Raw genomic sequence first — 23836 nt, forward strand, 5'->3', positions numbered from 1 at the left:
TAAGTAGGGATCTTTAATATCCTGCGGTCTTAGTGAGTTGAAATTTGTGAAGTAAAACTACAACAAGGACACTGGTGTGACAGACAGCGTCATTGTTTCTGAGATGTCATAGCAAACATTGTACACATCAATCTCACAAAATCAGTCATTAACTCACAGGTTTTTACCTGGCGGGAGGCACACAGTTAACATTTTAGCAGCTGATTTCCTTCCAAATTGTAAAAAATGCATTTTGCAATAAGTTCAAGTTTAGTTTTAAGTTTCTGATCATTAAGGATTTAAAATAAGTATGTCCAAGGCAAACCTTTTTCCTTGGACAAAGAACAGGAAAGTAAATAATTAGACACAACTTGTGTGTACACACACACACACACACACACACACACACACACACTGACCTGCTAAGGTAGATGAATATCGGAACACGTTGTCAAGAGATGATCTCACAAGCAGACGAATCCTTTTGTGTACCGCTCCAGTCAAAATATGCACCAAACTTCATAACTGACAGAAACTCTCCCTCTGGAAGTCTTTTGGTCACGCTGCAGTTCTGCTCTCTCCTTGTATGATTCCTCTCATATCTTGTTTTCTAATTGTAACGCAGCACTGCCTCCTCTGAACACTCCTCTTCCTCCTCCCCTTTCCTCTTCTCTGATCAGACCAGTTGGACCTGCTGAGGTGAGCCAGTTTTTTTTTTATTGTGTCTGTGTGTTGCATTTGCAGAAAAACTGGTAAGTTTTTATATAGTTGCATTATGAGGTAACATCTTCTACTTTGGATGCTTTGATGTTGATTTTGTAAAACTTCTCAAAAACACAACGTAACCAGCATGACAAGAGGACAACAGGAGCCGACTCAAATGCTGCGTCTAAATATAACATGTTGAACAATAGTAGTGAACTTCCTGATGCAATTATAACCAGAGAGTGGATAGGCAGTATAAACTAATGTGTTGACTAGTTACTGAGCTGAAAACCAGCTGACAAAATCAGTGCTTGTAAAACTTTATTGGCGTAGAAAAAAGAAAATAAACAAGATAAGGAGCCTCACAAGAATAAAACTGTCTTCTCAGCTTCAGAGAGGCTCACCTGTCATTTGCACAGTGTGCTAGTTTCACAAATACACAATTTGACAAAAGTCAACAAAGAGTCTGGTGGCCGTTGAAAAACAACGCTCCAGTCTCTTTTGTTAATGAGCTGTGGGACCCACCCAGAGAGTCAGTGCTGCTGCAATCAAGGCAGGAAACCTAGATCCAAGTGCATTAACGTTTCCTTGTTTTGGCCCCAGTTGACACAGCCGGTTTCTGATTAACCCGGTGTGTGAGTTTGTGACCCACTCCTCACTGAACCCGGTCCCTCTGCTCCATGTGACTGTGTTCAGGCTACTTTGTGCAGCCAAATGTGGTCTGAAATGTCATCTCACGCTACAACTGAAGACAAACAAGTGAAGACCATGTAGCTACTGCAACCACAATTTTCTTCTTTATTTTTTTTTATAAAAATCAAATTAATTTTAGTCTCTTTTTCTTTTGTACCCTGTCCTGAGAGGGAGGGCCTCTGCACTTTAGATTTTCACCATCTGTCCCCTGAGCCTCGGCCCTCTCTTTAGCCCAGCTCCTCTTTTGCTTTTCCCTGCTTGCGGGGCATCTTCTTGCTGCTGCTGTCCTCCAGCTCTTTGCTCTTGTAGTAGTGAGGAGCCACTTCAAGCAGCCAGCCGCTGTCTATCTCAATCACCTGTGTGCAGGGTGACAGAGATTAATCAATGTGTGGATATATAAAGAGTTAAATGTTGTCCAGGAACACTTCCTCCTTAGTATGCTGTCATTCCCACAAGACATTAACGGTGGAAGCCTTCATCAATGAAAGGTGTCAGTGTCACCATGTTATTTACATTTTAAACAATAGCTCTTCCTGCGTTTCATGACAGTTTTCCACATCACCAGACAAGCTTCTAACAAGCAGACAACTACTACCTTTCATCTCCAAACTCTGTAAATATTTGCGCGAGATTTTTGTGTTTGTGTTTTGAGTGTTTAAAAAAGTAAATGGTATGAAGTCAGACCTGTCTCATGAACTCCTTGGTGGTGAAGACCAGCTCGTGGTAGATGAGCCAGCGCGGCTGCTCCTCGAACAGGCAGCTGTTGGGGTGGACGTAGACTGTCTGCTGGTGCTTCACCGTCTTGTAGCCGCCTTTGCTCAGCCGCGCCGTGTGATAGAAATATCCTGCCGTCACCGCCTGGGAGAGAGACGAGAGAGGGGGGGTTTATTAACGTCGATCCTAAAGCCAGGGGATGCGTTTTGAAATATAACTCGTCCTTTAACAATCAAAGAGGAATTGCACAAAGAATAACTATGCTGTAACTTTTGTGACTATTAAGTACTGCTTATTGTCACTGTCCTGTGAAAAATATGTATCTCAAGAGCATAGGGGGAAAAAGCATTTTTAGCTTCATGGCAATGCATTTTTTCAAACCAAGTCATTGTTTTTTTTTTTTTGCTTAAGAAGTAGGAGGCTTTTCTCCACCTATATAAGAAACACAATCATTAAATAAAAACATTATTTATAAAAAACAATCACAGAATTTTGAGCTGCATGGTCTTCATTGGATAGCAACAATAGTGTTTTAACTTTTTTATGACACTGGTTATCACATTCTGGATGATAAAAGCATATTCTAGAAACTTCAATGACGAACTAAAGTTAGATGGATAGTTTTTGTTTTCAGTTCAGTAGTAAGAGCTAGTAAGAGAGTAGTAAAAGATGAATTACTTTTACTTCATGAGTGTTTTCCCTCAGAAACAAACTCTTCTTTAAAGTAACTCTCTGTCTGATCACAGTCATTGATGCACACGCCACAGAGCCTTGGCTACGAGTCCAGCTCTTCAATAGCTGACCCCAAACGTAACTTCCAGATGGTGAAAAACCACCAAAGCGTCGAAGCAGATGATTCACTAAATAACAACAACGTTATTCACACGTTTTTAACTAAAAGGTACGTTTTGTGTGGGATTTTAAAATAGATAGCTTCCAAACGCAACATTCAGACCTGTTTTTCCAACCTTGTTTTTACAGATGCACGCAAACTGTTTACACCAGCTCGAATCTAGGCCAGGTTATGTTGGGTGCGTTGAAGAAACCAATGCTTAAAGGGACAGTGTGAAACTGAAAAAGAGCCGACAGACAACATCTGTCACACATTAGTCATGCATCTTAAAATAAGATAAACATTTTCAAATGACTCCTTCACTTTCCTTGTGTTTGCATGTGAGCATGGAGTCGTCCGTGATGCCTGACTTACCACAAGGAACACACACACGATGCTGCTAAAGCCACTTTATGGATAAAACTCAAAGATTCTGATTATATATTATTTGTTTAATCATTTATTGTCCCTTTAATTTATAATACCAAAATAAGTTACAGGATCGCTTTGGCCTATTTGGCTGCAGGATATTTGACACGGGCAAAGACAGCATGTGATGGAAGAAAGGTGTAACCCAGCTAAAAAAACAAACGCCCTTTCTTATCTCAAGTGGTTTAGGGGTGTGTTCACAACACATAGACCCTGATATGAGAAGGCTATGGATCTCGGTATCTTGATAAACGCGCTTGTGCCAGAAAGCATCCACTCGCTTTGTGTTCTTGAGCAAAAACCTGCTGTATCTGAGGGTGACCTTTCACCTCCCTATGGAGACAGACAGGATTAAATCCTGTCGAGGGCACAACAGGATATTCTAAAGTGTGATCATGCTGACAGCATCTTGTGGTCTTCCCTGCAGTATTAGTCTGGTCCCTCTCTGGGTCACGTTTCAAACACTTGTCACTCATCTTAAATTGAGCCGGTGTTAAACCTGAGGTGGAGTCAACCACAAAAAAAAGAAGCAAATATTGACAAGCGGTGTTTTTTTTGTTTTTCAGTTGGTCTTGCGTGTCGAACTCTTCAGGACTTTTATATCCGCTTTCCACTATTGTAGTAGTTTCTACAACTTCCTCAGTTAACAGCCCAACTCACCTCTGCCTGCATCTGCGCGACATCCAATCCGACGTGACCAAACCAACTAGCGGCCATGTTCACAAAGACTAGGTATAGTATAACCTCTTTATTAAAACCAGGAATCAATGTTAAGGTTCCATGTTATTGTCAAGGAACTGTGGAAGAACTCAGAGGGCCTTTCTCAGTGTTACTGACCTTGCGAATAGGCAAGCTGTCTCCCTGGGAGCTCACCACCTCCACCTCAATTCGATCCATCAGACCCTCCAGCTGGTCCCTGACGTCCCGGGCTCTTCTCATGGAGCGGAACTGGATAAAGTTCTCATAGCACCACTGCGTGGAGTAATCGCTCTCCAGCCACTACGGAAGAAAGACACCGAGACCGGTTGTTAGCACAACACCCGGGTGCTGCGCTAAAACAGTGGTTCACCACAAGTGGTTGCAGGGTAAATCTGAGGCATCACAAGATGTATAAAAGGAGATAAAGCAGAAAAACATATTTCTGCAACACAAAATGTTGTGCATATTTTTTCTATAATCTCTGTTTCAGCCATGCTTTATGATGGCAGGTCAATCCCTTTGCTCAAGACTGAAATATATATTGTCGGATGGATTGAGATTTTGTACACAGATTCCTGTTCCCCTGAGGATGAACCCTAATGACTTTGGTGATCCCTTGACTTTTCCTCTCGCACCACCAGCAGGTTCACATTTGTGGTTTTGAGTGAAATGTCCCAACAACTATTGGATGGATTGTCATTAAAGCCCAAAAGGATCGATGACTATAAAGTGTACCAGTTGCTGTAAAACACTGCAAATAATAATACATTTAAAATGTTTAGTATTTTTTAAATGTCAACTGTAAGTCAATTCAATGTGTTCATAAAAAAGAAAAATTCAATGTGTTTTCCAAATCACAGTTCATTCATAGAATCAATTAAAATATCTATCCTGTCCTTTTAGCAATTATCTTGAAAATCAGTTACAGGGTATAAACTGTTTAGAGGTTGTAGTTGATTACCGTTGAGTCTAAACTAGTCTAGAAACAGACAGATAGTAAAAATGACATGAAAATGTGGTAGTTTGGTTTTAGACACAAATCATGAGCACAAACAAAAATGTCTAGTGCTTAATAAATACCAACATTAATTGAGCCGAAAAGATTTATGAGCTTAAAGGAAAGCTCACTGACAGTTATGCATTATAAGCATTTCTTGCAGGTTGATTGGATTGGACAGTTGAGCATAATAGATTGGCAACTGATATTTAGCTCTCATACCTGTGTGTAGACGTTGAGCAGCACCAGGTGGTCTCCCCCTGGCACCACAAAGTTCATTCTGGCGTTGTCAGCGTGCACCACCTTGTCTTTGGGCCGGTAGAAAATGGAGTTGTTTACCGACAGCATGGCGGCTATCGTCAACACTTCCTCTGAACACTTGTACCTGGAAGGAGATGGAAGATGGAAAATATAAATATATAAAACATGCAGAGAGAAATAAAGAGAAGGCAGAGAAAGTCACACACCTTACTTATACAAGGTTTTCTTTCTGAACTCCCAAACATTCACTCAATAAGTTGCCACGGTCTTTCCTTTATATCATTCAACATACAGGACACAAAGTCAACAATATAAAAGGACGGTAAAAAATTAAATCATACTAACTAAACAGTTTCAACTTCCTTTCTCAAAAACACTGTCTCGAACAGTGTCTAAATAAAGAGGAAGTATACCAGGAAAATCTGAGCTCATTTGTCCATTCATGTTTAACCAATGTGAATCAATTCCTCCCTTTGAGATACATTATCAACATTCTCCTGCGTGAAGGTTTTATCTTCAAACCCATATTTACATCAAATATAAGTGCAAGTCCGATTCAGCTCTTTAGCCCATTTAAATGTTCTTTTGACCTCATATACAGTATATCCTCATCTATAACCCGGCAATACAAATCTTATTACAAAAGTTTGAGCATATGATTCGCATCACTCCTCGAGTCACGACCCAAAACTCCAGCTGCCTAATCAAGAACTGGACGAGCACAAGCCTGGAAGAGTTCGCTATTTGTAAGAAAACTAATGATCAAACACATCTAATACTTCATAAAGGTAATGCGTCCTGTCAAATGAACGTAGACTGAAGACTTTGTCAGACTGGAGACTTACTGCTCGGAGGCCAGGATCATCTTGCTCAGCATGGGGTCCACCGGGAGCTCAGCCATCCTGCGACCCAGCTGAACCCCGACAAACAAGAACAAACAGTTTAAGACATTTGACTCCATTCATTCAATAAATAAACAACAACCTAAACTATGGTAGTCAGCAATGATGCAGTCTGCCACACACTCTGATAAACATCATCACTTCCTTGATAATATCTGATTAACAAGACGAGTTTGGAAATAAAAAATAAAAGTTGTGAGTGAGTCATCTCATGCATCAGCACTTTTCATCAAGGAAGTGACTCTTCAATGCTGGAGGCCAGGACACAGCATCACGAGCCTCGGGTATGTACAAAACGCCATGCAAACACATGGATGAACATTGTGACATAACATAGATGATTTGCGTAAAAGCAAAAAGCTAAGTGTCTTTTCTGAGAAGATGAGAATGTAAAATATGTTTGTTCTGTTGGCTTATGACCCTCTGTCTATTTGACTGGATGAACCGAATGGAGTTGGGAGTACAATTAACTTACTGCTCGTTGTAACTAGCTAAAAGGACAACTTGAATGATTTTTCAAGGATTTTTGGAGGGGATTTATACCAGTTTTACCCGAGCTTTTTGTCTGGGGACCCACTTTTCAATGACAAACCACTGCAACCCAATTCACAATAGGCCTCATCTGTAAATAGTAAGAAGAGCGAATTTGTGCGTACTTGTCTGTCATTTGGTGCTGAGCCGGGAGTGTAAAGTGGGATTTTAGAGCTTAAGATGTTGCCTGCAAACTAGTGACCACACACCACTTTTCTATTCGTTGAGGCTGCTAATTTGCTTTGCCATAGGAAGCACATTTTTTTATTCGCCCCTTCGCTCGCAAAGAATGAACGTGAATGGGAGGGGGAAATTCGCTAATGTTACTTTCCTGTATGCGTCAGTGTGCAAAAGCTCCGTGAAGCAAAGGAAGCTGCAGATTCAGGTGCCAATTCTTTGTAGGTTCATCACCCTTTCACGTTTCCATTTGATACATAGTTATTATAAAGATGTCAACTATAGCTGCTAATAAGTGTAATTGGAAGTTTGATGAGTTCAGGCCCTGGGTTTGTACCTTGGTGAGCTCTCCCAGGTGGTTGAGTGCTCCCAGGGCGTAGAGCTGCTCCAGTGCTAAGACCAGAGTCTCATGAGGAGGTGGGTCCATGAAGTCAAAGTGAATGAGGTCATTGATGCCTACAAGCAAAAGGCATTAGCTTATTGCACGCCCACAGCCACCAAATAACACCACAGCATCAAATTATTAGTCATTATATCCAACCCATGAGCCGCTCCTCTGCTCACCTAAGCTCTTCAGCAGCAGGACTACATTTCCCAAGTTGGTCCTCTGAATCTCGGGCACCGTCGACTCCTCCATCTCATGTTTGAAGGCCCAGGCTGTGTAAAGCCTGAAACATTTCCCAGCAGCCACTCTGCCTGCACGGCCTGCCCTCTGGTTGGCCGAAGCCTGAGAGCGAAACAGAAACGCGCAGAAGGAGGTGGCAAAACGTTTAGAAACCAATACAGAGACTTGCGACTTAAGCTCTTATACAATGTCACTACTCGTAGCCTGAGTGAATGAAAACGTGTGCGTTCACGACAACCCGCCTTCACCTCCGCTCGTTAAACTCTAATAAGAACAGTGAGCAGCTACCCGTGAGCAGGGTGTGACGATGAGTGATTCCATGCCGGTGCGGGCGTTGTAGCTCTTCTGTTTGCAGAAGCCTGGGTCGATGACGTAGATGATGCCATCTATGGTCAGCGAGGTTTCTGCTATGTTGGTTGCCACCACCACCTTTGATTGATTGGGAGAGAACACACAGTGCCGAGAGAGTGAGTAAGCAACTCTCACACAAATTAAAAGGAAGATTAAATCTAGCTGTGTAACAATGGGAACAAAGTTGATAAAAACATCAAGACAAGGCTTTAATCTGTCCAACAGTGTTAGAAAAAAAACTAGGATACCGAGTCTCCATAACAAATGTCATTGTACTACAGCGGCCTCCATTGGTGAATAATAGCATTGACATTTAATCCGATTTATTACACAACCGATAGAGTGAACAGATAGCAGAGAGCTATTGTCTTCATTTACGTCTCTTAGAGAAATACACTTTGTCAAAGTCTACTGACCATTTTATCTGCCAAGGTGAAATATTAATCTTACAATGACCCATTACATCCAGTGTCCTCATTGTATAAGGAAACAATAACAATTCCTCAAGTATCCTGCACAGAAATGAGACCTTGTCTCACCTTACGGGCTCCCAGCGGAGTAGGGTTGAAGATCTTCGCCTGCATGTCCGATGGCAAGTTGGCGTAGATGGGAAGCACCATCAGCTCTGCTATCTTAGATCCAAGCCGCCTGCATCTCTCCTGGAGCAGCTCGCAACACGTTTCAATCTCCTCCTACAGAAACACAAGAGGTTTAAGAGGCGACCGACACACAAAGAGAAATAATACGCATTTACCCTTTATACATCCCTTCCTCCTACACTGGCTTTCACACTTGTAGTTTTTAGAGATCGATAGCAGGTCATGCTGCACTTTACTGACACTACTGCGTTTATGTTCTCTGGTGTCACGAAGAACTCATGAAGTAATAACTGACTATGAGCATTATTAGAGGGGACTTTTATCAATAACATTATTTTACATGGTTGGCTTTTAAATATATAATTCTCTCTTTGGGCTGGTTCCTTTTTATCTGCTAACATACAGTACATGTGTAAAACAATTAATAATTTCAAAATAGTCCAAAATAAACAAAACCTATGCAGAACCCAACATAATGGGACACCACCAATCTCCCATTATACCCGGGTTCAAAACTGTGAATCTTGAAGAATCCCATGCTTAAACTATACCTGTCCAGTGAGGAAGACCAGTACGTCTCCGGTAGGCTGGGTGACGTGGATCTGGAGCACCGACACCACGCAAGCTTCCAGGTAGTCAGCCTCTGGAGCCTTGAGAACACAATATACAGATAGTGCATCAAAAAAAAAAGTTTGGTTTTGGTCGTTGTCCCACAAAAAGGCTGTGAACCTATCTCTGGCTCAAGGACGATGACAGTACTCACTACAATCTGCTTTTCGTTATTAGTAATTAGTTTTTTTATTGATACAAATTTAAATGAGAATAAATAAATTGTTTGGGAGTAATGTTTTCTTTTGAGGTAGCCAGGAAAAAAATGTCAATTTCTTATTCTGTGTTTTTATATCCCTGTTTCTTTTCCATCTAGCAGCAATGATTCACCAATTACTTTTTATAAAATGTATTATGTACTGTATTAAGCATTCAAATAATATGCTAGTTCTTACTTTAGTGTAGAAGATATCGACGGGGAACCTCCTGCCGGGGATCCTGAAGACAGGCGCGTCATCAAAGAAGCAGGAGAAGCGCTCGGTGTCCAGAGTGGCGCTGGCCACCAGCACCTTAAGGTCTGACCTGAACCTGGCGATGTCCTTAATCAGACCAAACAGGATGTCTGTGTGGAGCGTTCGTTCATGGGCTTCGTCTATGATGATCACACTTGGGTGAAGAGAGTGCGACAGAGATTGTGGGAAGAGGGCAGGGTTGAGCACAACTCATACAGTAATACCAGCGGGTGTTTATGGGCAGAAAAAGACGTGAGGAAATTGGGATATCAGGCAGTGGAAGGTAAGCGATAATAAAGTAAATACAGTGCCCATTGATTCAGAGACACTTGGCTGAAATTGAAAGTTGAATTTGCAACGTGTGATGAGGAAAAACTTTGAAAACCACGACCTTTCCAATAAAAATATCATAAAATGTCTCTCTTTTTCTCTCGTGGATTAACTGCTTTGCCACGTGTTTTTTATGAATAGGGATGAATAACTCCTTTCTATGCATTACCTGTAGCTGGCCAGGTCGGGCTCGGTGAGAAACTCTCGGAGCAGCATGCCGTCCGTCATGTACCGGAGCACTGTTCTCTCTGATGTGCAGTCCTCAAAACGAATACTGTAACCCACCTGGATGAAGCAATAAAGACAATGTCACAACATTGATTCAGGAAACAGTCAACAATACTCTGAAATAAATAAAGCAGGCTATGAAATAGAAATATTAGACAACAAAAAAAATAGATGTATGGTGTAATACAGTACTCATTGCTGTACAGACCTAACATTGAATGTTATGGGATCGGCATGATTATGTGCCAAGCTCACCTCATTCCCGAGCTTGACGCCCATTTCCTGTGCCACTCTGGATGCAACCGACATGGCTGCCACTCTGCGAGGCTGTGTACACCCGATCTTCATGCCTCCTTTTGTGTATCCCTGAGAGAAGAACAGTCAGTTAATGGCTAGAATCATAACTGGCTTTTGAATCTTTACTTTTTCTCATTAGTATGCAGTAATGCTGACCTGGTCTGTCAGTGGACTTTGTAATGTATGCTGGTTATCTATAATGCCAGTATATCATGATTACATTACATTTAGCTGATGCTTTTATCCAAAGTGACTTACATTTTTGCTCTATACACCGTAGACACAGCATCGGGGAGCACGTTAAGTGTCTTGCTCAAGAACAGATCGACATGGATTAGCGGAGCCGGGGCTCGAACCACCGATCCTCTGATTGGTGTTATTGTTAGATTCTGCACTCACATGTTCCAGGAGGTACTGAGGGATCTGAGTGGTCTTTCCGGAGCCTGTCTCCCCCTCAATGACTAGAATCTGGTGCTCGTTGATGGCAGCTAGAAGGTCTTCTCTGTAGGGGAAGATGGGCAGGCTCCGACGGACCTCCTGCATGGACTGTTTCTTCAGCTCTGCCTGGGACAGAGCCAGGGCCTCCTGATCCTGAACACAACAGGGTCAGAAGAGCGGGTTTACTTTGGACCAATATACCGAATGTTACCACTAGGTGTCGCACTTGACTCAACAGCAACTCCCAAGAGGACCATACTGAGCCGGAGAGAGCCCATGAATGAGATTGTAGCGACTCCTGCAGCATTTACAAGACTCCTCGTCTATGTTGTTTGGTTCACCTCTTTTGTCTGCTTCAAATCCAAAATGTTGCCATATTGCCGCAATTTAGTAATTTCTCTGAGACTTACTTGGCCATGTCTCTTCTTGTCAGCCCTAAAAACACATGCACTTTCTAGTGAACAAACAATCCCCAATCTCTGCTGAAACTTTATCTCCTTCATGTTAGCCGGCTCGGCAGTAAATAACACATGGCCTGTCAAACACTAGTGGCCATTTATAAAAGGAAAAGTGAAATGACACGTGAAATGACACGTGAAGCACAAATAGTAACGAAGAAGCAGACAGTACCAAGTGAACCCCACCTTCTCCGACTGAGTTCCCTTCATGGTCATGGCAGTGCTGACAAATTCTATCATCTCGTCCTCCTCCAGGATCAGCTGGTACCGCTCCTGCTCCTGCCTCATTCCTTGCTCTCGCTCTCTCTTGGCGCCAAAGCTGAGGGAGGCCGTCTTCAGCCTCTCCTCCTCCCAGCGGCCTTGCTCTCCTCCCAGCTCCATGGGACTTTCCTCCAGCTCCAGGTCCCTCTGGGGCACCTCCTGGTCAGCCGGAAGAGGGAGGATGGGGAAGAGTTGAACAATCGAAATGACGCACACTTAAGTAGGTGACCGTTTCTGCACATTGTATGTGAGTGACAACCCTCGTTCCTACCTTGCTTCTTTTCTCTTCTGGCATGTAGTATCGGTTCTTCCTTTCCGCCTGTTCCTTGGCACCGGCTTTTTTGTAATCTTTAGCGAGGTCCCGCAGGTTGCGTTTGTAATCCAACTCCTTTTTCTCCCTCTCTGTCAGCTCCTCTGTATGGAAAAGGTACTCATCGTCATTGATCTCTGCCTCCAGGTCCTCCAGCTTCTCTGCCTCTCTCTTCTTTAGATAATCCCAGCGAGAGCGCTTCCTCAACTCTGGCAACTATAGGAGGAAAGAGGAAGACAAAGGATCAGAAACTTCAGTACACAGTTTGTATTCTGCTAACTGATTTTTAGTCTTTATTGCCCCAAAACATAATATTCTAACACCCAGGAGTGCAGTAATTAAGAAGGGTTCACGTGATTGTGACAAAATATAAAGATTGTTTTTTTCCAGCACAAATATAAAATTGTCTACCATATTCTTCTGGTCATCTTCAGCCATCTTCAGCCTCTTCTGAGCTTCCTCATACGCCTGAAGAGAACAAACACAATGAAGGTGTTTACCTGCATGGCATTGTGGGCTACCTTTGAAAATTGTACATGAGCTGTATTGTTATTCTCCTACCTTTTTGTCTGTCCTCTCAGTGATGTTACGGGTCTTTTCTTTGTCTTTCTGCTTCACTCGCTCAGCGAACGCATCTCTCTCTTCAATGTCCTGCTGTCGCTCTCGCTCTTCCTTCTCCCACTCTTCCTCTTCCTCCTCTTTCTTGGGAGACGTCTGGTCCCCTTGGCTTGAATTCCCCCTGATATTAAAAAAGAAAATGCATCAAACCAAAAACTGGTAAAAAAAAAAAGAAAGAAGAAATGAGCTAAATGAAACCAAAATAGAAACCGTACAGTATTTACTAATATGATAACTCAATATAAATGAGAAAACCATGGCTTTTCTGTTCTACTATTATTACTATACTCAAACAATTTTTTTGAATGGAACCATATGAAACATTTATTAAAGAAAAATCAAACGAGCAAAATAAAATCAACATAAAATATCTGGATTACCTTTTAGGTGCTTCATCCTCACTTGACGACACGCTCATTTTCTTCTTTCTGAAGTTCTTCCTCCTGTTTCCTCTGTCTTCTTTGTCCTTTTTCTTTTTCCCTTTCTCCTTTTCCCTCACAGCTTCTCCATCGCTCTCGCTGTCCTCCAGTAACGTGTATGTCCGATTCTTCTTGTCCATTTCAATGGCTTCCCGCTCCATCGCCCGGGCTGGTTTCTCAACAACCTGCTTGCGAGGAATCTATAACACATGCAGATCGTTAGAGGTTTCTTTCCCACCATAACATCCCATACTGATAATGCAAGCAACTACCATAATGTTTAATTAATTAAAAATGAATATGTATATAAATACATATGTTATGGCAAGTCAAAACAAGGAATGATGATAGAATATACCTTGTCAAAGAGCTCTTTCGCAAACGCAACCACACTCGGTTCGATGTCAATCGTGCCCGTCTCCTCGAGACGAGTAACAAAGTCTTGGGAACTCGATGATTTCCGCGCAGTGCCGATCATGAATTGAGACACATATCTGTCACTCAACCCGAGGATGTCATGGAGACGGTCGTTCACCCACTGCTCTAGATTGGCCATGGTGCCTGTCTAGGGAGCACAAAACAAAAACATTGTTAACCACAATCCATGTTAGGTGTAAGCCACGTAGTTGAAGAAGCTGCAGAAAATGACAGAATGTCCACAGATTATGTCTTGGTTGAGATTTATTGATCCCCAAGGGAGACGACGCACAACGATAAATTGGCTGTAAGCTACATACGTTGCAATACTTAGACCATATATAAATATATAATAGACATATATCTATTTCACGCATCATTTACAGAGTATTTTTGCATGATGAATTACAAAGTGAATACATTTTTTAAGTCAGAAATCTGATCAGACGGAGCACCACAGAGTACATTAACAGTTGCACTGCAATGCCATGGCATGCACTCTTGCACTACATGTCCCACAACCCTGCACAAATAGTTCCTAGTAACAGTCTGGCGGTACTGGACTACACATTTCACAAGCTACCCAGGATATAAATGTAACAATTAGCTCAACAGCAGCTGGAACATGTATGAGTGCTGAATACACGAATGCATCAATAATTGTAATTAATAACATAATTATTCTGAAATGGACCATTTGGCTGTATGAGTAACCTTACTTTTAAGTACTTTAAGACCATTTCTTACATACTTTTAAGTATGTAAGAAAGCTATGTATGTAAGTTAGCTACTTTTAAGTAGCTAACTTACAATATCTGAGTGACGTTACTTACCTACACTAGTAAGTTATTCTGCTTATTTAAAATTGAAAAGTTGTGATAAAAAAGCACGACCGTTACTCTACTTTTAGCCCTTTGTCAACTTCACTTACCACTTTTCGACAACGTTGTTGTTATGGAAGAAGTAGCGGGCTGTGAGTTAAGCTAGCTAACTCAGCTAACTCCAGCTACAAAAGACTTGACTTCTGGCTCACGAGCTTCCGGTCGGGACACTTAATCGATACATCCCTCAATTGCCATGTATACAAATATATTTGTGGCTTTATTCTTCCAAACAAAACACCACGTAAATAAAAGTATCAATATATGTTTTGCTAACTTAGCTCAACGCACGCTGATACCGGAAGCGGATACACGTCATTTCAAAATGACGCGTCAGGTCAGAGAGGCTGCAGCGTTCACTGCCCTCGTGCGGCCATCTGAAGAACTACAGCAGAACGGGATTTGATCTTAAGGGCTGACACTAAATAGTTGACTTAATTTTATTTGCCTTGTTTTTGAAAAAAAAGACCAACTAGTTGTATGACTGTTGTTTATCACTGACTATTTTATTTGAAACGCATTAATAGATTAAAATGCAATGAATTATTTTAACCAATGAATTAGAGAAAAATGCATAGTGTTATTACATAAATAGCCCATGATGAACCAAATCAAATCAAACCAAATCCTAGTACAACATTGTGGTCATATCCTAACTTCTGGTCACACTACTGCTAATATGTTAACATATACAATATACAAATACAGTTTCTGTAAATTACATACAACGTCTGCACTATACTCGTAATGCTGATGGACATTACTGTTAAGATAATTTGTGGCTAAAAGTGCAAGCAAGTGCAGTAAAAAGTATAATATTTGCATCAGTGTAGATGAGTAGAAGTATAGGAGTAGAAGTAAAGCAGGCTATGAGTACCTCCAAATTGTACTTAAGTATGTCCTTGAGTAAATGTGGATCTACTTCCATAACTTACATTTCTCCATAAACATGTAAATGCATTGGCTAAAATGGTGCTGCAGAGATTGGTCAACTGGGGCCTAGTTCAAAATAATAGTATCAACAATAATCATCATTATAACGCCAACAATAATAATAATTACAACAAATTGCAACCATAATCATAACAATGTACTATTGTAATACTCATTTACTTTGTTATTATTATTATAATATAATTATTAGTATTATCAAATATTAATAATCATTTGAACATTTACGCTATAATAAATAGTTACGTCGATGTAAAAGCTGGTTGAGTCATTAGCAGCTGAATATCGAAAGCGGATGTGCTCTTAAGCACCATTTAAGAAACCACGACACACTGCTCCAGTAAGAGTGATGAGGACGGAAGCGCGCGCATGCTCTCCAAGTGTGCAAACAATAGTTGAAAGAGATCGATAAGTACTCATCAGGACTGAGGCCAAACACTCCGGACCTTCTCTCGGTCCTGCAGTTTGCTCGGCCCGAGAGACATGAAGACTGCGCAGATCGTGCGGGGATCTCCGGTGCTGCTACTGCTGCTGCTGCTGTCCGGGACCGTCCGCATTGACGGGTACCGGCCGGTCATCATCGTGCACGGGATTTTTGATGGACCCAAACAGTTTAATACGTTGTCTCTTTACATAACCAAGGTAGGACGTCTCAAAAGCCAACGTGCAGATATACAAACAGTGTTTCACTTTGGGAGAGACTTCTGGAGATTGTCATTGATTGTAGAAACATTGTAGTGCTCATCATTTTTATTTGACTTAAGTAAAAGTAATAATATTACAGCGATAACTCTGTTACAGTTAAAAGTAATGCATTCATATCAGATATACAATATAAAAGCATTAGCATCAAGTGTCACAATAACAAATGTAAAGTAGACCATACTCAGAATGGCTCATTTCAGAATAAAGTACATTGCATTAATAATAATGATATGCTAAAGGTGTGATCATTACTTTTATGTTGCAGCTGGCAGCCTAAAGGTGGAGCTGGTTAGATTGCAGTAATCTATAATATCATATTGTATACAATGATTATATTGCCAGAACACACAAAGTACAGGTGAACTAAATTATCAAATAAATGAAAGGAGAACCAGTATAATATTTGCCACTGGCATCGTGGAGTAATAAGTGGAGTAAAAGTATAAAGTAGGATTCTGTACTTACAGTCCTTGAGTAAATGTATTACTTGCACCATTGAATGAAACATAATTTGTCAAAGAACGTTATTGGTGCACCTGTTTATGCATTTTATTCAAAGTAAACTTGCATTTGAGTTCCAAATCTTAGTCCATATCTATTTTTCACATCACACTCATCAGGGAGGCTAAATAATTGTGTGAGCGTTCAAACTTCCCACTTAATCCCCAAATTTCCATTAATTAATCTTATTTCGGAAATTAGATCTACCGTAGGTGAGATTACAGATTATTCTCAAAGAGTTTTAAGGCAACAATTTATTTTCTCTTCCTCAAGAGGATTTTTATTTTGGAAGAACTGAGTTCTGGCTGATAACATTATCAGTAATCAGGCCTATAGTTTGCCAGCAGTTGATTTAATCAGCGATTACTGTGTTTCTGTCACTCAGTTCTCTTTTAAAATTGTATTCCCAGACGCATCCAGGGACCGAGGTGTCGGTGATTGACTTGTATGATAACCTGGCCAGTCTGAGGCCGTTATGGAGGCAGGTCCAAGACTTCAGGAAAGCCTTTGACTCCATCGTGCGAAAAGCTCCTGAAGGCGTCCATCTGCTGTGCTTCTCCCAAGGTCCTCTCTCCCACTCACGTAGTATTTATCTCGGGCCAATTAGAAATGCAAGAGCAGAGTGAACCTTTGTTCTTACAACTTAAAAGTGGTCACTAAAGCATCAGCTTTAAAATGAAGAGCAACATAAATAGGACCAATATAACAATTATTGTGTGCACTAATTAAGTCTTCTTAGGAGGGAGCTGTGCAAAGTCTAATTGATTGCCTCAAGTGATGTCACTTGAGTCATCGGGTCAGATTGGGCTGAAGGCTAAAATGTTTTAAAATGAAAACAAAGATCTGAGTGTGGAGTTAGAAAGATGAAACGGTATATCTGGTTCTGCTGCATCAAAATCAATCCTTTTTATTAAAGCATCATGAGTCTGGTAATGTAACAGAATCCTCTTTTAAGGTCACGGGAGTCTCTCTATTACCAATGGTTGTGATGGCTGTCATACTTTTCAACTGTAATTCCTGTAACAATGTCACACAGTCATCACACACACACGCACACACACACACACACACACACACACACACACACACACACACACACACGCACACACACACACACACACACACACACACACACACACACACACACACACACACACACACACACATTAAAGTTGGATGTACCACTGGCCTTCAACTTTCCACCTTACAGCTGTGTACTCATTTTAATTTTTCAAAATGTACATCGGAAAGCAATTCATATGTATATATCATTAAAATGGCATCTCCTCCAATGGGTCCTATTCACAGAGATATTTAAAATCTGCTCTTTATTTCTTTCAACTTTTGGCTTTAAGGTGATTTCCCCCCAAAAGTGCTAATATTTTGTTTTATCAGCCATGCTATTAATAGCATTTATATATAGGTAGCAAGGTCAGTTCAGTCAATCAGTTGTTGGCCCACATTAATATGTCGAACATGTTATTACATTAAGTAGAGATGTATGGTCCCCAGAGGATGTATCACCTGTTGCCACAATACAAATATTACAGTTTTGGTTCTCAGATGATGACTCTAGTGACACACTGACTTTCATCAAATCTATTTTAAATTGACAAACATCCCATGTGTAATGAATGGCACAGTTCAAATAGGCCCAAACTATTTCTTGTCCCTCTGCGTTGACTTACCGTACATATTTTTCCCGACATATGGTGGTCCACCGGAGATGGCGGGACTTTCCCTCTCTCTAGCCTATAACTGCAAAACGTCTTAGCTCTACTTCTGCTTTATTGCCAACGTGCAAACGTTTGCCTGCTAACACACTAAACTAAGATAGCGAACATGGTAAACGTTACATGCTAGCATTGTCATCCTCAGTCAGAATGTTACTAAAGTCTCACAGCTGATAGCACACAGCTGCATGTTGTTTGATGTTGGCAGGGGAAATAAATTGGAAACAATAAACCGTCTTACTAGAACCTGTTTTAATTAGATTCAGTGGGAGGCACCCACTTGGTGAGCAGTCATATCTTCTCCACGCTTAGCATTCTAGATGCTTCTCTAGCGAGGGATTCGATTATTAAAGATCACCGCAGCAGATTTGATACCATATGTATGTCCTGGTTCGTCTGAACTCTCTTGATGTTGTTCTCTTTTCTTCAAGGTGGTCTAATTTGTCGGGCCCTTCTCTCCGTGACTCCACACCACAATGTGCACACATTCGTTTCTCTGTCATCGCCACAGGCCGGGCAGTATGGAGGTCAGCGAGCTCTTTTTCACATTTTAACACAACTTCAAACAGTATTGTTTTATCAGAGATGCTACATTTCTAAACTCTGCCTCACTCCACAGACACAGAATACCTGAAGTGGGTATTTCCTGACTGCATCAAGAGGACGGTGTTTCGTATTTGCTACAGCGGAGTGGGACAGAAACTGTCTATCTGCGACTACTGGAACGGTGAGAATGATGATTTGAAAAGTAGAAAATATTCACCTTTAACTGAGGAGATCTGGCATCTGGCATTAACAACACTTATATATACATATATGTATCCTTTCTCCACAGACCCTCACCATAGGTACCGCTACCTGCAGAGCAACAACTTTCTGCCGATGCTTAACGGCGAGAGACCTCACATCAACATGAAAGGTATGAATGACTGTCCGTTGTGTGCGGCGTACTTGTGTGTGCGTACAGTATATAATGTGACGTCATGCATTTCTCCATCTCTTCTCCACAGCATGGAGGGAAAACTTCCTGCGCATCAAGAAGCTTGTGCTGATTGGAGGACCAGACGATGGCGTCATCACACCGTGGCAGTCCAGGTTTCACTGAAGTTTTATAATTCTCACACACACTGTTAATTCTCTGTCATTTTAATACGCCGGTGATACACAGGCTTAATTAGTTTGTAAAGAGATAAAACACCCTCCTTATCAAATGTTCCTCATAATGGTTTTCTCGTACACAATAAATATATATAGAGAATCAATATCACTATATCTTCTGGAAGAATTGAAGAATATTAGCATCATTTTTCTTTCCTTCCCTTTTTACCCAACTTCTCTCTTCTCTCAACCCAACTTGATATAAAATCTGAGAAAGTGTATAGTTGGAAATATGCCAATAAATGCACAACCCACATAGAGTCAGAGGTTCTTTTCTAAAGAAAACAAACAACAACTTTAAAAACTTGAATTATTTTGGTTGTGGTTACATATAGCGTTTTGTTTTTTTAGAAGAATACTACAACAAACATGAATTGAAATCATTTTTTAAAACAGGAAGAAATGTGCATGTGAGAAGGACATGTCTCCCTCATCCTCAGTGGAGATGACACCTTTTGTTTAGATAAATACTCTATAACCAAGTGGTTACTAACAAAGCCTTCAAAACATGTGTTGAGGGAACTGTTTCTGGCCAAAACTGCAGCAAAAGGATCTGAGACCACTTCACCTGAATGGACTGTTTCCTCTTTTCTAAACAGCCACTTTGGATTCTTTGACATCAACGAAAATATCGTAGAAATGAGGAACCAGGAGGTGAGTTGCAAAGTATTATGTAAACCATTGTATCACTTCTGTATCGACTGGAAACCCATTTTTACTTTGGGACCTCTGTTGAATGGCAGCCATCGCTCTCTCTCCTATTCTCTCCCTCTCTCACTATTTCCTAATAACCGCTCCTTCTCTTCTTCTCTCCCTTTGAAAGTTTTACAAGAGCGACACGTTTGGGCTGAAGGCGCTGGAGGCTCGTGGCGACGTGGCGGTGTGCCTTCACTCTGGAGTGAAGCACGTTCAGTGGCACTCGAACCACACCGTGTTCACGAGCTGCATAGAGAAGTGGCTGACATGAAAACAAAGAGTGTGAGGGAATTTTAATGCAAGGTGTCGTTCCACTGAAATAGACATATTTGATTTATTTTACTTTGATACAAGGCAGCAACCCAAAATCATACAAGATTAGAATGGATTATTTCCTTATGAAGCATTCAAATGAGTTCATTTAAACAATGTTTAAATGTTGGGAGTGCAGATACAGTATTGTATTTCACTACATTCACGTATTACTTTCTCCAAGAAATGTGCCAAATTATTCATAAAATAGAGAATTACAGGGTACATTTGTCCAATGAGAATTTGTCTGGTCTTCAGGAAAAGTTAGCGTAAATGTTTATCCATGAATCAATTTGTTGTGTTCAGACTTTGAATTTGTGTAGAAATCTGCTCGTTTTAGTTTTCTTCTGAACCCCCACCTTCAAAAAAGGCTTTCATATTCGACCAAAACTTTGTGGTCTTGCCTTTTTCGTCCTTTCCCATCATCCTCTGGTGGTCCTTAATTTTGCAAATGAAGAGACCCAATGAGCCAGCATTGTGGCAATACATGAGCACTGACTGATCACTCTCTGCCCTCTGGTGGATGCTTACGGTTCTCTTTGTTTGAGCATGATATGGAGAGTTTTAACCGTGATGTTTCTGCCTCATGCAACTTGCTATTCATTTATCCTTTAAGAATATATCTGAAATGTTGTGTTTTATATCTTCAATAAAGTATTTTATAAGCACACCAACCCCACCGGATTGAGTTCAAACAGAAACCAGTAGTCTCAATAGTTATTGTCTGTCTCTGTTTTATATTTATTTGAATACTTTCAGATTGATCTATCATGATCCTGTTTCATTGATGAAAGTTCAAATGTTTCTGCAGCATGTCCTGAACACACTGTAGAGTGCACATGTTGACTCTTTGCCCTTTACACATTAACAGATTAAAGCAGCATATAGGGGCTGTGGTCAATCAATTAAACAAATTGATTGTCCTACAGAAACTAATTCATATGGTCAAGTTATGGATTGTGGTAATAGAACAACAGAGACTTTATCTAATCATACATTCTATTTTAAAATATGTACATATGTTATGGTTATGCAAATGGTTCTTATACATAGAAGTTTAGATTATTGGCGTATTATTTGTGTATGGAAATATGTAAATGGAAAGAAAAACATGCAAGAGCATGTATTAAGCATACTGGGTATATTGTCTGTGTTAATAAACTATGATGAGATTACACATCATACATTGCAAATCATTATGGAATACAAAGTCAGAATTATGGCTGGATCATTATTATGAGATCATAAATCCCAATTGTGAGATACTTTTTATTCTCCAAGCTTGGTCAAGTAGCAGAATAGCACAACTAATATACTATATATAGCATACTATACACAATTTAATGATAATTATGTAATTATTTAAACACAGGTTTATTGTATTTAATATAAGAATATTATACTATAAGCAATTCAATGTCATAAAATAGCTGAGTGCAGTGAATAATGACATATATTCATAACAAATATAAAGGAAATTAATTTAACAGGCCTAAATGTCACACATTACATGTTGTGTTACTCAAATGTGCCATTGTGACCATTTCCCTGCTTTGAGTCAATTAATCTATTATTATTATAATTATTATACATGTAACGGTATACACACATGTAATTATAGTCAAACAATGTTTGCCAGGTGTCCTTCCTGCATGTGGCAGTTTAAACTGTGTTACTTTAAGCCTGTAGTATATGTTTAAACTTCCTTATGTCGCTCTTTGTTTTGTTTAAAGGCGCCGCTCTGCTGCAGCAGACTTTGTCCGTGTTTGTGATTGGTCAATACGCTGCAAACCCCGCCCCTTTTCGTGAACGCGCTCACAGCCAGGTTGATAACCCCCCTTGGGTTGATTGGTGACACAGGACCCTGATTGGTCTTCCCTGCACCGAGTCAACACCCGCCTCCTTTTTGCGCTCGCCGCGCGCGCGTGCTGCTCTAAACAGGTATGAGCGATGACGCCAGCAAGGTGACACCCTTCTCTCTGCCTGTGCTCCTCCGGTGTGGTGCAACGCGGCTCCAGCTCAGCTCCCGGTGGAGATTTTTATGTAAGAAACTTTACCTCAGCCTACACTTTTTACATATGTGACTTTATGCGCTTCACTTGTCACGAGACGACGATGAAGAAGATTTCTCCCTCGCGTGTCGGACTTTCAACTTTTGTCCGCGCGTGAAGTTCGGAGGACTTGAACGTAAGACTTAAAAAAAGAAGAAGCTAATTGTGTGTTTTGTGAAGTGAGGACTGCTCTCAAAGCCGGTGGCGGTGAGTTCTAACAGTTGTGTTCCTGCTGCTCCACTTTCACACGCGGAGGTTAACGTTACTTTCACATTGAATCGCTGCACGTCAGTGGCTTAAAATAGCATCAGATTCACTGTCGTTCAACTGTTTTCCACTGGATGACGAAGAAGAATAGTTTCCCCCTTTTTTGGAAACGTCGCATGCTGTTTGCAGCTCCCGGAAAAAAAAGCTTTTTAATTGTTGTAATTTAGCAGTCGTGGATACATGGAATTTATGATGTGTCCGGGTTTACCTCGTGGTTTCCGTATGCCAAAAACATGTTCAAGTTAAATCCATGGTGTTATTTAGTCTTAAACGGGTTCAATGGTTGAAGGATGTCTCATAAAGGTTCACGGAGAGTCTGGATGGTAAAGAGGGTTTCATTCATCGACAGTCTGACTGAATTCACTGTCGGCGTGGCTGAAGGTCGACGTGTCCCGCCCTGTGGGAAGCTCTACTGTAAACACCCAGCAGCTGTGAGCTGCAATAAAACGGCCAAAACATCCATGCAGGGAAGAGATAAAAAGAAAAGCATGAATCAAAGCGACGAGGAGACACTCAATTTGTCAAACTGGGTAGATTACATTCACTCAAACTGTATCTGACCGGTTTTTAGCAGGAAAAATAAGTTCTATTCAACTTCTTAAGAACAGAAGTCACTGCCAGCTGTTGGGCTACAGGCCATCATGACTTGGATTAAGAAACTACTTTTTCTAGCTCCTCTCCTCTAAGAGTGGTTTAACTTGAAGAATTTTAGAGGCCTAAATAGGTAAAAAATTAAACGTCATTCTTATGTAAAATACTGTTTAATTTACAGCCAAGTTACCCCATGTGAGTCCCTGACCTCTCGGGCTGTGAACCACGTCTGTAAATGCATCCCTGCTTATTGTTTTCCTTCTGCTTTTAATTCACAGATAATTTCCAACATCTATCTGGTCAACAAAAGGGAACAAGTATCAGCCCTCTGTCCACGATGTCCTCCAAAGGGAAACATGATTTGTGCCGACTGTGTGGGGGAGCTCTCCAGGGAAACCAAAGGCGGTGGCTGTTTGGGTCCCAAAATAAGAAGACGGATCAGGCTCAGACCCCGACAAGGTCCCTGAGAGGAGGAAGCCTGTCCTCGCAGAGCAGCCCCTGGGGTGAATCCAGAGCAAGTTAAGAGGATGTTAAGATGAAGTAAAGAAAAATCTTTAGTCTGAACTTTCTCTTCCTCTTTGCAGGCAGCACAACGTCTCTGGGTTCCTCAGTGTCTCTTTCCCTGGGCTCCCCGTCCAAAGGGATGGATCTGCTCTCTG

At 41.0% G+C, this 23836-nt stretch overlaps 2 protein-coding genes across 2 annotated transcripts; one reads left to right on the forward strand and one right to left on the reverse strand.

Moving 5' to 3' along the window:
• Positions 1 to 999: 999 nt before the first annotated feature.
• Positions 1000 to 14438, reverse strand: dhx16 (DEAH (Asp-Glu-Ala-His) box polypeptide 16). Its single transcript, XM_079228059.1, has 21 exons — positions 14263 to 14438; positions 13273 to 13479; positions 12876 to 13114; positions 12439 to 12616; positions 12289 to 12345; positions 11839 to 12093; positions 11493 to 11726; positions 10810 to 11001; positions 10369 to 10479; positions 10055 to 10170; positions 9499 to 9709; positions 9046 to 9144; positions 8435 to 8587; positions 7833 to 7973; positions 7484 to 7646; positions 7257 to 7375; positions 6155 to 6222; positions 5271 to 5433; positions 4190 to 4351; positions 2062 to 2235; positions 1000 to 1733 (listed from the first exon to the last, which is right to left on the reverse strand). Exons 2-21 carry the CDS (start codon positions 13468 to 13470, stop codon positions 1605 to 1607), a joined length of 3162 nt encoding a protein of 1053 aa, XP_079084185.1. The 5' UTR covers positions 13471 to 13479; positions 14263 to 14438; the 3' UTR covers positions 1000 to 1604.
• A 1208-nt stretch (positions 14439 to 15646) lies between these two features.
• Positions 15647 to 20227, forward strand: LOC306745264 (lysosomal thioesterase PPT2-like; the record flags this gene model as incomplete). Its single annotated transcript, XM_079228017.1, has 8 exons — positions 15647 to 15805; positions 16780 to 16933; positions 18534 to 18629; positions 18722 to 18829; positions 18938 to 19021; positions 19113 to 19197; positions 19860 to 19914; positions 20084 to 20227. The coding sequence occupies 8 exons, from the start codon at positions 15647 to 15649 to the stop codon at positions 20225 to 20227; spliced, it is 885 nt and encodes a 294-aa protein (XP_079084143.1).
• Positions 20228 to 23836: the final 3609 nt, after the last annotated feature.

This window comes from Taurulus bubalis (genome assembly GCF_910589615.1).
Source record: "Taurulus bubalis genome assembly, chromosome: 12".
In the NCBI taxonomy this organism is placed as follows: domain Eukaryota; kingdom Metazoa; phylum Chordata; class Actinopteri; order Perciformes; family Cottidae; genus Taurulus; species Taurulus bubalis.